General features: G+C 55.9%; 2 protein-coding genes across 5 annotated transcripts in view; one reads left to right on the top strand and one right to left on the bottom strand.

The window, feature by feature from the left end:
* LOC143787936 (uncharacterized) overlaps positions 1 to 3,194 on the bottom strand; it is a 38,018-nt gene extending 34,824 nt beyond the window's left edge. Inside the window, exons 1-2 of the mRNA XM_077277168.1 lie at positions 3,055 to 3,194; positions 752 to 822 (exon numbers count right to left, since the gene is read on the bottom strand). Of these exons, the coding sequence (XP_077133283.1) occupies positions 752 to 786 (35 nt within the window). The 5' untranslated portion in view covers positions 787 to 822; positions 3,055 to 3,194. The remainder of the gene's footprint in view (positions 1 to 751; positions 823 to 3,054) is intronic.
* A 48-nt stretch (positions 3,195 to 3,242) lies between these two features.
* MON1A (MON1 vesicular trafficking associated A) overlaps positions 3,243 to 15,914 on the top strand; it is a 112,532-nt gene continuing 99,860 nt past the window's right edge. Inside the window, exons 1-5 of one of the 4 annotated variants that reach the window (XM_077277172.1) lie at positions 3,243 to 3,369; positions 4,309 to 4,698; positions 4,766 to 5,531; positions 5,967 to 6,114; positions 6,560 to 8,061. In XM_077277172.1, the coding sequence (XP_077133287.1) occupies positions 4,419 to 4,698; positions 4,766 to 5,531; positions 5,967 to 6,114; positions 6,560 to 6,700 (1,335 nt within the window). In that variant the 5' untranslated portion in view covers positions 3,243 to 3,369; positions 4,309 to 4,418 and the 3' untranslated portion in view covers positions 6,701 to 8,061. Of the gene's footprint in view, positions 3,673 to 4,308; positions 4,699 to 4,765; positions 5,532 to 5,966; positions 6,115 to 6,559; positions 8,062 to 15,914 lie in introns of those variants that run through there. The other 3 variants (XM_077277173.1, XR_013218511.1, XM_077277171.1) reach the window with 3 other exon arrangements.

The following is a 15,914-nucleotide window of genomic DNA, read 5'->3' as shown; positions in this document are numbered from 1 at the left end:
GAAAGGCCAGAACGTGCATTTAAAATAGTAAACAACGTTTTAGGGAGGAAGGGGTGGGGGCAGCTGTATATAAGAGGAGGCCTTGATTATACGAGGGGGACGATAGTGGGACCATTGCCTCCTTCTGGAACAGTACGGGGAGGGGCACCTAATCCTGATGCCTGTGTAAATGGTGCCGCAGTGTGAAGGAAGCACTGGACACAAGCTCGCTACGGCCCCGCACGCTCTGATCGGACACTGTCAGTGTGTGACAAAGCACGATATCTTGTATGAGTACAGGCCCCGGGCTCCATCACACGCTGTGTGGAGGGGGCTGGCTGCATCTCGCCGCAGCTATGTCAGGACAGAGGTCACCAGCCAGAAGCGGAGCTCTTGTACAAAGGCCCAGAGGGGAGATCTGAATATTGGACCCCTACGAGCACGTTAGTACATTGTATATGGGGCGTCCAACTCTGATGAGAGTCACAGAAAGAAAAGGTGGAGAGAATGGCGCCATCTGGCTGTGACTATGTGGGTGGCAGAGCAAGGCGCTCTGGTGGAACGATGGCTTCCCACTGTATGGTCACGGTACCACGGATCACCTGACCAGTGCAGCCAATCACAGTTAGCCATTGCTTCACCAGAGCGGAGCGAGCCGAGGGGAGCAGCGGTATTAATGCCTCAGTGTATGGGCCCCGGGGGTAATTCAGTCTGGGGCCCCGCTCCATCCTTGTACTGAACTCCTATAAGACCGTTGTATAAATGATCTCACCGGAATCTGGGGGTCTGCCGCGGGTCATCCCACATCCTCCAGGTCTGAGGGTCCGTCTTCTGAAGGTGAATCTGCAGAGAAAACACGGACAGCTCAGCGGCCAATCAAAATCAGAGCAGTCAACTGCGCCCGTGTCACATACAACATGGGCACTGGATCACCGCGCAGAGGAAGGAGCCAATCACATCCTGATAGGACTGCCACATCATGCTCTGCCCACAAGTGTAGGACAAGAAGGCGGAGCCCAACAATCATAAAGGGAGCGGCACAATAACCCCTGGAGAAGCGAAACGCGCGTCGGGGCGCCGGGGGCTGTGTGTGGGGTTACTTCACCACAATATGGGTAAGATCTATACTACCTTTATATTAGATATGGACTGAAAGCTTTTATTTTCTGATCTTCCAATATCATCCTGCATGACATACAAATAGAGGACTCGATTATCTGTGTCACTGGTCTGTACTAGGATTTACGGCATCACACCTTACAGGAGAATGCTTACACGAGTCATGGAGGTTCCGTACTATTCCTCGCTTTCCTGATATAGACGCACTTGGTGCCCCTCACGCCCCGTGATTGCCCCCTCCTGAGCTTACTGCCCCTCACACCCTGTGATAACCCCCTCCTGAGCTTACTGCCCCTCACACCCTGTGATAACCCGCTCCAGAGCTTGCTGCCCCTCACGCCCCATGAGTGCCCCCTCGAGCTTGCTGTCCCCCACGCCCTGTGATTGCCCCCTCCCGAGCTTGCTGCCCCCCACGCCGCGTTTATCCCTCCTGAGCTTATTGCCCCCCACGCCCTGTGGTTGCCCCCTCCTGAGCTTACTGCTGCTCGCTCCCTGTGATTGCCCCTCCTGAGCTTATTGCCCCCCACACCCTGTGGTTGCCCCTCCTGAGCTTATTGCCCCCCACACCCTGTGATTACCCCTCCTGAGCTTATTGCCCCCCACGCCCTGTGGTTGCCCCTCCTGAGCTTATTGCCCCCCACGCCCTGTGATTGCCCCTCCTGAGCTTATTGCCCCCCACGCCCTGTGATTGCCCCTCCTGAGCTTATTGCCCCCCACACCCTGTGATTGCCCCTCCTGAGCTTATTGCCCCCCACGCGCTGTGATTGCCCCTCCTGAGCTTATTGCCCCCCACACCCTGTGGTTGCCCCTCCTGAGCTTATTGCCCCCCACACCCTGTGATTACCCCTCCTGAGCTTATTGCCCCCCACACCCTGTGATTGCCCCTCCTGAGCTTATTGCCCCCCACGCCCTGTGGTTGCCCCTCCTGAGCTTATTGCCCCCCACGCCCTGTGATTGCCCCTCCTGAGCTTATTGCCCCCCACGCCCTGTGATTGCCCCTCCTGAGCTTATTGCCCCCCACACCCTGTGATTGCCCCTCCTGAGCTTATTGCCCCCCACGCCCTGTGATTGCCCCTCCTGAGCTTATTGCCCCCCACACCCTGTGGTTGCCCCTCCTGAGCTTATTGCCCCCCACACCCTGTGGTTGCCCCTCCTGAGCTTATTGCCCCCCACGCCCTGTGGTTGCCCCTCCTGAGCTTATTGCCCCCCACGCCCTGTGATTGCCCCTCCTGAGCTTATTGCCCCCCACACCCTGTGATTGCCCCTCCTGAGCTTATTGCCCCCCACACCCTGTGGTTGCCCCTCCTGAGCTTATTGCCCCCCACACCCTGTGGTTGCCCCTCCTGAGCTTATTGCCCCCCACGCCCTGTGGTTGCCCCTCCTGAGCTTATTGCCCCCCACGCCCTGTGATTGCCCCTCCTGAGCTTATTGCCCCCCACGCCCTGTGGTTGCCCCTCCTGAGCTTATTGCCCCCCACGCCCTGTGATTACCCCTCCTGAGCTTATTGCCCCCCACGCCCTGTAGTTGCCCCCTCCTGAGCTTATTGCCCCCCACACCCTGTAGTTGCCCCCTCCTGAGCTTATTGCCCCCCACACCCTGTGATTACCCCTCCCGAGCGTTTTCTGGGCACTTGGCCCCTGACTTTGGTGGCAGCACAGTAGACCCCACCGACTATTGATCTTCACATTGCCCCCTATAATCACGGTTATGTCTTTGGGGGCTTTTTATGGTAATATTCGGAGGGCTGAGCTGAAGTCGCTGCCAAACACGATTTTTTCTAAAAATGACAAAAAAAAAATCTAAATAAAACCTGCAAAAATGAGAGGCGCAAATACAAACATGGCGGCAGCCAAGAGGGGCGGAGCCTGCAATCATGTAACAGGACGAGCACTGCGGGGACGACAAGACCCAGCAACGCCAGGGAGACCGATATTGTACGGGCAGCGCCACGCTCACCTGGATATTGTGTGGTAGGACTACAGGTCCCAGCAGCCGCGGAGCCCGCACACGCACCGCTCTCCCGTCCACGCCGCGGCGCCTCAGCTCCTCTCTGTCCCTCTCTCACAAGAAGACAGCAGACACTTCCGCTCTGGAACGGAAATACGTCACTCGCTTCTCCCCGCGTTGCATCACGGGAACTGCAGTCTTCATGCTTCAAAAACAGCGTAAGCGGCCCGGTGTGGACTACAAGTCCCGAAGAGCAGCGCGCGCGGGATGCCGGGAAGTGTAGTCCAGCGGAGGAGACAGAGAGGCGCAGCGGAAGCGGAGAATGTGAGGGCCGTGCGCGGCATGCTGGGAGTCGTAGTGCCCCTGCGGCGCTAGGTGGGCCGTACATTGTATAGTCTGCGGTTACAAGGGGTCTGTGTGTGCTGTATGTCAAGCACTGGTGGCACCACAAGTCCCAGCCGACAACCTAAGACTGAACACCTGGAGTTGTGCTGGGACTTGTGGTGCTGTCTGCGGAGCCCAGTGTCCTTGGTTGTGGCACACACCGCCTCCCTGCGGTCTCTGTAATGGCGTCTGGCGAGCGGAGTGACAGCCCAGCCCCCGCGCTGCTCCAGGGGACGGAGCCGGGTGAGTGTGCGCTCCGCAGCCTGGCCGCCATGTCTGACGCTGCCGCCGTGCGTAACGCTGCCGCCGTGCGTGACGCTGCCTCCGTGCGTGACGCTGCCTCCGTGCGTGACGCTGCCTCCGTGCGTGACGCTGCCTCCGTGCGTGACGCTGCCTCCGTGCGTGACGCTGCCGCCCTGCCTGACGCTGCCTCCGTGCCTGACGCTGCCGCCCTGCCTGACGCCGCCGCCCTGCCTGACGCCGCCGCCCTGCCTGACGCCGCCTCCGTGCCTGACGCCGCCTCCGTGCCTGACGCCGCCTCCGTGCGTGACGCCGCCGCCCTGCCTGACGCCGCCGCCCTGCCTGACGCCGCCGCCCTGCCTGACGCCGCCGCCCTGCCTGACGCCGCCGCCCTGCCTGACGCCGCCGCCCTGCCTGACGCCGCCGCCCTGCCTGACGCCGCCTCCGTGCCTGACGCCGCCGCCCGTGCCTGACGCCGCCGCCCGTGCCTGACGCCGCCGCCCGTGCCTGACGCCGCCGCCCTGCCTGACGCCGCCGCCCTGCCTGACACCGCCGCCCTGTCTGACGCCGCCGCCGTGCCCGACGCTGCCACCGTGCCCGACACTGCCGCCATGCCCGACTCTGCCGCTCTCTCCGCAGGGGCCGGCCAGGCCAGGATCGTCCACGCCAGGATCGTCCACGCCCAGTCCTACGAGGACCTGACCGGAGAGGTGGAGGCGACGTCGGGGCCCGAGGGCGACACGGAGAGCATGGAGGAGATCACGCACGACTTCAGTAAGCTGAGCACGCAGCTGAGCGTCAGCGACGAGCCCCACGGGGAGCCCGCGAGCCCGCAGGGGGACGGAGGAGCGCAGCCGGCGGAGGACTGGTACCGGCAGCACAAGCACGTGTTTGTCCTGAGTGAAGCCGGGAAGCCGGTGTATTCTCGCTTCCGGTCCGAGGAGGCGCTGTCCAGCACTGCTGGGGTCATGATGGCGCTCGTGTCCTTCCTGGAGACCGAGAAGAACGCTCTCCGCTCCATCCATGCAGGTGTGTGGGGGAGGGGCTCAACGTCTCCGCCATCTTGCCTGTGTTACATGCCGCCTTCCTCCCGCAGATGGCTACACGGCGGTGTTTGTGCGGCGCTCCCCGCTGGTGCTGGTCTCGGTGTCGCACGCGCAGCAGTCGGAGCAGGAGATGGCGCAGGAGCTGCTCTACGTTTACTACCAGGTGGTCAGCCTGGTGACCGGGGCGCAGCTCCACCACCTGTTCCAGCAGCGACCCAGCTACGACCTGCGGCGGCTGCTCTCCGGCTCCGAGCGCATCACGGACAACCTGCTGGCCGCTATGGACACGGACCCCAGCTTCCTCCTGGCCGCTGTCCGCTGCCTCCCTCTGCCCCCCGCCCTGCGGGACACGGCCACGTACTGTCTGCAGCAGGCCAAGGCCCGGAGCCTGGTGTTCTCCATCCTGATGTCCCAGCAGCAGCTGCTCACCCTGGTCCGGAGGAAGGACCACTACCTGCACCCCATCGACATCCACCTGCTCTTCAACCTGGTCACCTCGTCCAGCTCCTTCCGGGAGGGCGAGGCCTGGACACCCGTGTGCCTCCCAAAGTTCAACCCGTCCGGCTTCTTCCACACTCACATCTCCTACCTGAGCCACGAGCCGGAGCTGCTCCTCCTGATGGTGTCCACCGACCGCGAGGACTTCTTCACCGCCTCCGACTGCAAGCGGAAGATCGTGGAGCGCCTGGAGAAGCGCGGGACCTGGGCGGCACTGACAGAGGCGCTGACCAACTCGCCGTACGACGCCGCACAGGTCGGGATCCCAGAACTCCGACACTTCCTCTACAAATCCAAGAGCTCCGGGCTCTTCACCAGGTGAGAAGGACGGAGATCAGCGGCGCCCAGTGTCGGGCTCCGCAGGATGTCACTGAATATTCATCATCCTCCATCTTTCTGATACTGTGACTCAAGATCTCTGCTTGCTGTGAGCCCTGTCCTGACCTTGTTCTTCCTCTGCTGGGGGTTCGTTACAATGCATCAGTCTAGGCTATCCTCTGAGGCAAACAAGTTACCTGCCCTGATACATTATAACAAGCTATCAGCAGACTTGTGCCTCTGCCGTGGATCCAGGCTGCCCATGGGCAGGACACAGTCAGGACAGGCTTCAGCCGCTGGGGTAAATGTTCCAGTTCACCGACAGCAAGCAGAGGTGAAGCACAAAGTGTCAGGAGCCGCGGCGGAGACACACAAGTCAGAGCCTCCATATTGATTGCTGGAGGTATTGGGTAAATGTTGCTGATGTCTCCGCAGTCCGGCGATGGCCGCTCCGTACAACACGGAGGGAGAACAGAAGCGCCTGGTGTCGCTGTACCAGCACCTGCACGGACGCGCCCACTGCAGCTCCCGCCCGCTTACCACCGTCTACCACCTGGGGCCCCGAGAGAACGTCCTGGCCTGGGTGAGTAGCGGCCACATCTACCGAGCGCCCACTACTGCAGCTTCACAAGACCGTTTATGTCTCCATTTCTCAGTATGTTCGAGACCTCTGCTTGCTGTCAGTCAATGTAAGCATTGAGGTTGAAAACAATGTCCTGGCTGTGTCCAACTGATCCATGGCTTCTTACAAGAGACGTTGAGACCCCGTAACCGGGATCGTTCCCACTCACTGACTGCAAATAGAGATATTGGTGCTATATAAATAAAAATTATTATTATTATTATATTGAAAATGGTGGAGCATTATGAATTTCACGACCTGTGTGCCGATCTCTGCGGCCGCAGGCTCTGGCCTGCAGTAACATCCATGGCCGCCATGACACCTGCCACGTGGTTCACTGCACCCAGAGTCCTGCATCTAAATGGCGGCAGATGTGCGCATGTCTCACGCTCGTGTCTCTCCGCAGGTGACCGAGGCCTTTGAGCTCTACGTCTGTTTGAGCCCCCTGGGAAGCAAGTCGTCCGCCGTGAATGGCGTCTCCCGTCTCCTGCGCTGGATCCGCAAAGAGGAGGAGAAACTGTTCATCCTGAGCTCCCCCACATACTGACCCAAAAAGTGCAGCCTCTATCCAGTGGCTCCTCCATGTATGTGCACTAAGCAGCGGAGGAACCTCTGCAGGGACCCTGCACCAAAAAACAAGCGGAGGAACCTCTGCAGGGACCCTGCGCCAAAAACTAAGCGGAGGAACCTCTGCAGGGACCCTGCGCCAAAAACCAAGCGGAGGAACCTCTGCAGGGACCCTGCGCCAAAAACCAAGCGGAGGAACCTCTGCAGGGACCCTGCGCCAAAAACTAAGCGGAGGAACCTCTGCAGGGACCCTGCGCCAAAAAACAAGCGGAGGAACCTCTGCAGGGACTCTGCGCCAAAAATTAAGCGGAGGAACCTCTACAGGGACCCTGCACCAAAAAACAAGCGGAGGAACCTCTGCAGGGACTCTGCGCCAAAAACTAAGTGGAGGAACCTCTACAGGGACCCTGCACCAAAAAACAAGCGGAGGAACCTCTGCAGGGACTCTGCGCCAAAAACTAAGCGGAGGAACCTCTACAGGGACCCTGCACCAAAAACTAAGCGGAGGAACCTCTGCAGGGACCCTGCGCCAAAAAACAAGCGGAGGAACCTCTGCAGGGACCCTGCGCCAAAAAACAAGTTTCCACATGGACAGTTATAGTGACTGCATCTGATCCATCATCAGGGCTTTCTGCTGCTCTGAATGCACAGACTTTATAAAGAACACTACATTATAACAGGAGCAGCAGTCTGTGTTCTGCCTCCACCGCTCTCCTCCTGTCACTCTCCTATGAACACTGAGCAAAACGAGCAGCAGCATTGTGTGCACCCCCGCCTCATGTCACTTGTATTGTAATCTGACTGGAGTGTAATATGTAACAGCAGAATAGCGAGTGCAGCTCTGGAGGATAAGACACGATGTAAAAGCAGAATAGTGAGTGCAGCTCTGGAGGTGACTGGAGAATAGATACGATGTAACAGCAGACTAGTGAGTGCAGCTCTGGAGGATAAGACACAATGTAACAGCAGAATAGTGACTGCAGCTCTGGAGATGACTGGAGAATAGATATGATGTAACAGCAGAATAGTGAGTGCAGCTCTGGAGGATAAGACACAATGTAACAGCAGAATAGTGAGTGCAGCTCTGGAGGATGAGACATGATGTAACAGAATAGGGAGTGCAGCTCTGGAGGTGATTGGAGGATAAGACATGATGTAACAGCAGAATAGTGAGTGCAGCTCTGGAAGATAAGACAATGTAACAACAGAAGAGTAACTGCAGCTCTGGAGGTGGCTGGAGAATAGATACGATGTAACAGCAGAATAGTGAGTGCAGCTCTGGAGGATAAGTCAACGTGGAATGTAATGAGCCTTATTCATGAATATAACAAATTTACAAAATCTCTGCTTGCTGTCAGTCCATGGAAACCGTCGGCTGGGATAGATTGATCATCCACATTTAGTGCAGACTCTCCTGGTTCTGGGTTTTTCCGGTGATCGTGCATTAAATAGGAATCCAGTCACCAGATTCCTGCTCCCGATCTGAATAGTGACGGATCTCAGGTCCGGTGCGGCGTCAGTTACTGTTTTACTTGCAGTTTTCATTAACCGCTGTGTATCACTGCTGCGCTGTCGTGGGGGCATCGTCACAGCCGCCCGCTGATCGACGGAAGAAATTCGCCAACAATTGCAGCAGCCTGAGGAGCGGGGGGGGGGGCCCCAGCTGGGGCTGCTCGTGGGCATGGCCTGGGGGGGGCAGCTGTGGCTGCTCGTGGGCGTGGCCTGTGGGGGCCAGATGGGGCTGCTCGTGGGCACGGCCTGTGGGGGCCAGATGGGGCTGCTCGTGGGCACGGCCTGTGGGGGCCAGATAGGGCTGCTCGTGGGCACGGCCTGGGGGGGGCCAGATGGGGCTGCTCGCGGGCACGGCCTGTGGGGGCCAGATGGGGCTGCTCGTGGGCACGGCCTGGGGGGGCCCAGCTGTGGCTGCTCGTGGGCACGGCCTGGGGGGGGGGCAGCTGGGGCTGCTCGTGGGCACGGCCTGTGGGGGCCAGATGGGGCTGCTCGTGGGCACGGCCTGTGGGGGCCAGATGGGGCTGCTCGTGGGCACGGCCTGGGGGGGGCCAGATGGGGCTGCTCGCGGGCACGGCCTGGGGGGGGGGGGCAGCTGGGGCTGCTCGCGGGCACGGCCTGTGGGGGGGGCCAGCTGGGGCTGCTAGTAGGGACGGCCTAAGGACCGGGGACCAGCTGGGGCTGCTCGTGGGCACCGCCTGAGGAGTGGGGGGCCCCAGCTGGGGCTGCTAGTAGGGACGGCCTGAGGACCGGGGGGCAGCTGGGGCTGCTCATGGGCACCGCCTGAGGAGTGGGGGGCCCCAGCTGGGGCTGCTAGTAGGGACGGCCTGAGGACCGGGGGGCAGCTGGGGCTGCTCATGGGGAGGGACTCCGTGCTTGGATTGGAAAGTTGAAGAGACTCGGTTGCAGAATTACCGGCGCCCTGGAGTGCTGCCCGCGCTCATTGATCCATGTGTCGGACTGTTGGTAGACTGGTAACATGCGGCACATTTCTTACTGCCGAACAATCAGCAACAGTGCAAAGTATAAAGTCAGTCGCCCAGGAGGAGGCGAGTAGAGTCTAAAACTGCAGTGCGGCTGTGTCCCATGTGCACTGCCATCTGTGCGGCCGCAGCTCTATGTTCTCGCCTTGTCCTCACACTTGATGTGCGCCCGTCCTGTGAGTAGACCCCCATACTGTGATCTGATGCTGGGCGGAGAGACGGGTTTCCTCCCCGTGAGCCGTCTCCTTCCTGTGCACCCTCCAGGAATCCAACGGTGGCAGCAACTACCCCAGATGCATTACAAGAGGAGGCGTGGCTTTATGCCTCTACAGGTAGTGGCCGTGGCTTTCTGCCTCTACAGGTAGTGGCCGTGGCTTTGTGCCTCTACAGGTAGTGGCCGTGGCTTTCTGCCTCTACAGGTAGTGGCCGTGGCTTTATGCCTCTACAGGTAGTGGCCGTGGCTTTGTGCCTCTACAGGTAGTGGCCGTGGCTTTGTGCCTCTACAGGTAGTGGCCGTGGCTTTGTGCCTCTACAGGTAGTGGCCGTGGCTTTGTGCCTCTACAGGTAGTGGCCGTGGCTTTGTGCCTCTACAGGTAGAGGCCGTGGCTTTCTGCCTCTACAGGTAGTGGCCGTGGCTTTGTGCCTCTACAGGTAGTGGCCGTGGCTTTGTGCCTCTACAGGTAGAGGCCGTGGCTTTCTGCCTCTACAGGTAGTGGCCGTGGCTTTATGCCTCTACAGGTAGTGGCCGTGGCTTTATGCCTCTACAGGTAGTGGCCGTGGCTTTGTGTCTCTCTGGGAAATGTAGGCAGTGCTTTGTGCATCCATGGGGGCAGGGTTTTGTGCCTTTGGGAAGTGTAGGCGGGGCTTTGTGCCTCTATGGGAAGTGTAGGTGTGCTGTTGTCCATCTACTGGAAGTGGCTGTGGCTTTGTGCCTTTATAGGAAGTGTAGGCGGGGCTTTGTGCCTCGATGGGAAGTGTAGGCGGAGCTTTGTGCCTCTATGGGAAGTGTAGGCGGAGCTTTGTGTCTCTCTGGGAAATGTAGGCAGTGCTTTGTGCATCCATGGGGGTAGGGTTTTGTGCCTTTGGGAAGTGTAGGCGGGGTTTTGTGCCTTTGGGAAGTGTAGGCGGGGCTTTGTGCCTCTATGGGAAGTGTAGGTGTGCTGTTGTCCATCTACTGGAAGTGGCTGTGGCTTTGTGCCTTTATAGGAAGTGTAGGCGGGGCTTTGTGCCTCGATGGGAAGTGTAGGCGGAGCTTTGTGCCTCTATGGGAAGTGTAGGCGGAGCTTTGTGTCTCTCTGGGAAATGTAGGCAGTGCTTTGTGCATCCATGGGGGCAGGGTTTTGTGCCTTTGGGAAGTGTAGGCGGGGCTTTGTGCCTCTATGGGAAGTGTAGGTGTGCTGTTGTCCATCTACTGGAAGTGGCTGTGGCTTTGTGCCTTTATAGGAAGTGTAGGCGGGGCTTTGTGCCTCGATGGGAAGTGTAGGCGGAGCTTTGTGCCTCTATGGGAAGTGTAGGCGGAGCTTTGTGTCTCTCTGGGAAATGTAGGCAGTGCTTTGTGCATCCATGGGGGTAGGGTTTTGTGCCTTTGGGAAGTGTAGGCGGGGTTTTGTGCCTTTGGGAAGTGTAGGCGGGGCTTTGTGCCTCTATGGGAAGTGTAGGCGGGGCGTTGTGCCTCTACGGGGGACTTGGGGCGGGGCTTTGCTGTTTCCACAGTGGAGAGGGGGCGTGGCTTTGTTTCTACAGGAGGACAGGCGGGGCTTAATTTTAATTTATAGGGCCAACATATTCTGTAGCTGTCATGCTCGGACTCGGACTACACAGCATACAACTAAGACGGGTTGCAAAAAGGGAGAGGAAGGCCCTAAAGGTAGGGAGTGGGGATGGGACACCTCCTGTCTCTAACCTGTTCCTGTCCCTAAACTCCCCTAACACCCTATGTGGGTTCTCCCCCCCCCCCCCCCTGCACCTGCTTAGTCCCTGACTGTCACCTCAATATACCCTGGCTGGCAAGGATGCTAGGACTCTGAACTCCCACAGCACCGGCACAGCGGAGCTCAGTCCAGGCCGGTCTGCATAGAAGAACTAGTACCGATGATCAGCTGATGAGTCATGTGACTATTTAAATGAACGTGGGAGTGGTCACCAGAACCAGAGGTGCCACGGATCCCATAATGAATGGAGACAGTGCCCCCCGTTCAATGAGGGGCCTCTGGACCCTTAACACCGGACTTCACTGGAAATGACTTACAGCAGGGACGGATCAACCCACGAGGATTCACCTCCGCGGTCACCTGGTCCTCACGGTCACAGCAAACGCAGCCTGGTAGTGACGGTAATAACGTAGCCTCCGGAGGCGCAACAAACCTGAGCGACGAGCTGTGGAACGCGTTCTGTACCTGCATCACTGGGGAAACTAACTCCCGATACGGCCGATCAGCCCAGAACTCGGTCCCTGATGAGTACTTCCACCTGATATCTTTAGTGGACACCCACTCCTTCACACACCGGTCCGGACCTGAACGTTTATTACCACACATACGTTTGGAACAAGATGGTACGTGTCATGAATCCCCAATGGCTAGGGATAGCACAGGATAAGCAAAGTATAATAAATATCGGACGAGCTCTAGGGTGATGGAACCTGGGCTGACCGCTGCCCTACGCCTGACAAACGCAACTAGAGATAGCCAGGGAGCGTGCCTACGTTGGTTCTAGACGCCACGCACCAGCCTAAGAGCTAACTAGTACTGCAGAGAAAACAAAGACCTCACTTGCCTCCAGAGGAATTAACCCCAAAGATATAGTTGCCCCCCACATGTATTGACGGTGAAATGAGAGGAAGGCACACACCTAGAGATGATGTATATAGCTTTAGCAAATAGAGGCCCGCTGAAAACTAGAAAGCAGAACGATACAAAAGGGGACTGAGCGGTCAGCAAAAAACCCTAATCAAAAAAACCATCCTGAGATTACAAGAACCCATGTGCCAACTCATGGCACATGGGGAGAACCTCAGTCCACTAGAGCTACCAGCTAGCATAGAGACATAATAAGCAAGCTGGACAAAAAACCAAACAACTGAAAATCAGCACTTAGCTTATCCTGAAAGATCTGGGAGCAGGTAGGCAGGAACCAAACAGAGCACATCTGAACACATTGATAGCCGGCAAGGGAAATGACAGAGAGGCCAGGTAAAATAGGAAACACCCAGCCTCTGATGGACAGGTGGAAAACAAAGGCCGCAACCCACCAAAGTCACCCAGTACCAGCAGTAACCACCAGAGGGAGCCCACAAACAGAATCCACAACAGTACCCCCCCCTTGAGGAGGGGTCACCGAACCCTCACGAGAACCCCCAGGGCGATCAGGGTGAGCTCTATGGAAGGCGCGGACCAAATCAGTCGCATGAACATCGGAGGCGACCACCCAGGAATTGTCCTCCTGACCATAACCCTTCCACTTAACCAAATACTGGAGTTTGCGTCTGGAAACACGAGAATCCAAGATCTTTTCAACAACATACTCCAATTCTCCCTCCACCAGCACCGGAGCAGGAGGCTCGACCGAAGGAACAACAGGCACCTCATACCTCCGCAACAACGACCGATGGAACACATTATGAATAGCGAACGATGCTGGGAGATCCAAACGGAAAGATACAGGGTTAAGAATCTCCGAGATCCTATAAGGACCGATGAACCGAGGCTTGAACTTAGGAGAAGAGACCTTCATAGGGACAAAACAAGAAGACAACCACACCAAGTCCCCAACACGAAGTCGGGGACCCACGCGGCGACGACGATTAGCAAACTGCTGAGCCTTCTCCTGAGATAACTTCAAATTGTCCACCACCTGATTCCAAATGTGATGTAGCCTGTCCACCACCATGTCCACTCCAGGACAATCCGAAGACTCCACCTGACCAGAGGAAAAACGAGGATGAAACCCCGAATTACAAAAAAAAGGAGAGACCAACGTGGCCGAACTAGCCCGATTATTAAGAGCAAATTCTGCCAGTGGCAAAAAAGCAACCCAGTCATCCTGATCAGCAGAAACAAAACACCTCAAATAAGTTTCCAAGGTCTGATTAGTTTGCTCCGTCTGGCCATTCGTCTGAGGATGGAATGCAGACGAGAAAGACAAATCAATGCCCATCTTGGCACAAAACGTCCGCCAAAATCTAGACACAAACTGGGATCCCCTGTCAGAAACTATATTCTCCGGAATCCCATGCAAACGAACCACGTTCTGAAAAAACAAAGGAACCAACTCAGAGGAGGAGGGCAACTTAGGCAAGGGCACCAAATGAACCATCTTAGAAAAGCGGTCACACACAACCCAGATAACGGACATTTTCTGTGAAACCGGGAGATCAGAAATAAAATCCATGGAAATGTGCGTCCAAGGCCTCTTCGGGATGGGCAAGGATAACAACAACCCACTAGCCCGTGAACAGCAAGGCTTAGCTCGAGCACACACTTCACAAGACTGCACAAAGGTACGCACATCCCTAGACAAGGAAGGCCACCAAAAAGACCTGGCCACCAAGTCTCTTGTACCAAATATTCCAGGATGACCAGCCAACACAGAAGAATGGACCTCGGAGATGACTCTACTGGTCCAATCATCCGGAACAAACAGTCTTTCTGGTGGACATCGATCCGGTTTATCCACCTGAAACTCCTGCAATGCGCGTCGCAAGTCTGGGGATACGGCGGACAATATTACCCCATCCCTAAGGATACCAGCAGGCCCAGTGTCTCCAGGAGAGTCAGGCACAAAACTCCTGGAAAGAGCATCTGCCTTCACATTCTTTGAACCTGGCAGGTATGAAACCACGAAATTGAAACGAGAAAAAAATAACGACCAACGAGCCTGTCTAGGATTCAAACGCCTGGCAGACTCAAGGTAAATGAGATTCTTGTGATCAGTCAAGACCACCACGCGATGTTTAGCACCCTCAAGCCAATGACGCCACTCCTCAAATGCCCACTTCATGGCCAAAAGCTCCCGATTACCCACATCATTATTGCGCTCGGCGGGCGAGAATTTTCTAGAGAAGAAAGCACATGGCTTCATCACCGAGCCATTAGAACTTCTCTGTGACAAAACCGCCCCCGCTCCAATCTCGGAAGCATCAACCTCCACCTGGAAAGGAAGTGAAACATCTGGTTGACACAACACAGGAGCAGAAGAAAACCGGCGCTTAAGTTCCCGAAAGGCCTCCACGGCCGCAGGAGACCAATCAGCAACATCAGCACCCTTTTTAGTCAAATCAGTCAAAGGTTTAACAATACTGGAAAAATTAGCAATGAACCGACGATAAAAATTAGCAAACCCCAAGAACTTCTGAAGGCTCTTAACAGATGTAGGTTGTGTCCAGTCACAAATAGCCTGAACCTTAACGGGATCCATCTCAATAGTAGAAGGAGAAAAAATGTACCCCAAAAAAGAAATCTTCTGGACTCCGAAGAGACACTTTGAGCCCTTCACAAACAGAGAATTGGCCCGCAAAACCTGAAACACCTTCCTGACCTGTAGAACATGAGACTCCCAGTCATCAGAAAACACCAAAATATCATCCAAATACACAATCATAAACTTATCCAGATATTCACGGAAAATATTGTGCATAAAGGACTGAAAGACTGACGGAGCATTGGAGAGTCCAAAAGGCATTACCAAATACTCAAAATGGCCCTCAGGCGTATTAAATGCGGTTTTCCACTCGTCACCCTGTTTTATCCGCACCAGATTATACGCACCGCGAAGATCTATCTTAGTGAACCACCTAGCCCCCTTAATGCGAGCAAACAAATCAGTAAATAATGGCAATGGATACTGGTATTTGACTGTAATCTTATTCAGAAGGCGATAATCTATACAAGGCCTCAGGGAACCATCTTTTTTTGCCACGAAAAAAAAACCTGCTCCCAGAGGGGACGAAGATGGACGAATATGTCCCTTTTCCAAGGACTCCTTAATATAATTCTGCATAGCAGTATGCTCTGGCAGTGACAGATTAAATAACCGACTCTTAGGGAACTTACTGCCAGGAATCAATTCTATAGCACAGTCACAATCTCTATGAGGAGGGAGCGAATTGAGCTTAGGCTCCTCAAAAACATCCCTATAGTCAGACAAAAACGCAGGGATCTCAGAAGGAGTAGATGAAGCGATTGAAATCGGAGGTGCATCACCATGAACCCCCTGACATCCCCAGCTTAACACAGACATTGTTTTCCAGTCCAGGACAGGATTATGAGTTTGTAACCATGGCAGACCAAGCACTAGTACATCATGTAAATTATGCAGTACAAGGAAGCGAATCACCTCCTGATGAACGGGAGTCATGCGCATGGTCACTTGTGTCCAATACTGCGGTTTATTCATAGCCAATGGTGTAGAATCAATTCCTTTCAGAGGAATAGGAACTTCCAGAGGCTCTAGACTAAAACCGCAGCGTTTAGCAAATGACCAATCCATAAGACTCAGGGCAGCGCCTGAATCCACATAGGCATCGACGGAAATGGAAGACAGTGAAAAAATCAGAGTCACAGACAAAATGAACTTAGGCTGCAGAGTACCAATGGCAAAAGATTTATCAACCCTTTTTGTGCGTTTAGAGCATGCTGATATAACATGAGCTGAATCACCACAATAAAAACACAAACCATTTTTCCGCCTATAATTTTGCCGTTC

The sequence above is a fragment of the Ranitomeya variabilis genome, chromosome 8 (genome assembly GCF_051348905.1).
Source record: "Ranitomeya variabilis isolate aRanVar5 chromosome 8, aRanVar5.hap1, whole genome shotgun sequence".
Lineage (NCBI taxonomy): Eukaryota > Metazoa > Chordata > Amphibia > Anura > Dendrobatidae > Ranitomeya > Ranitomeya variabilis.
Note: the sequence above shows the minus strand (reverse complement) of the source record. Positions and strands in the feature narration are given on the sequence as shown.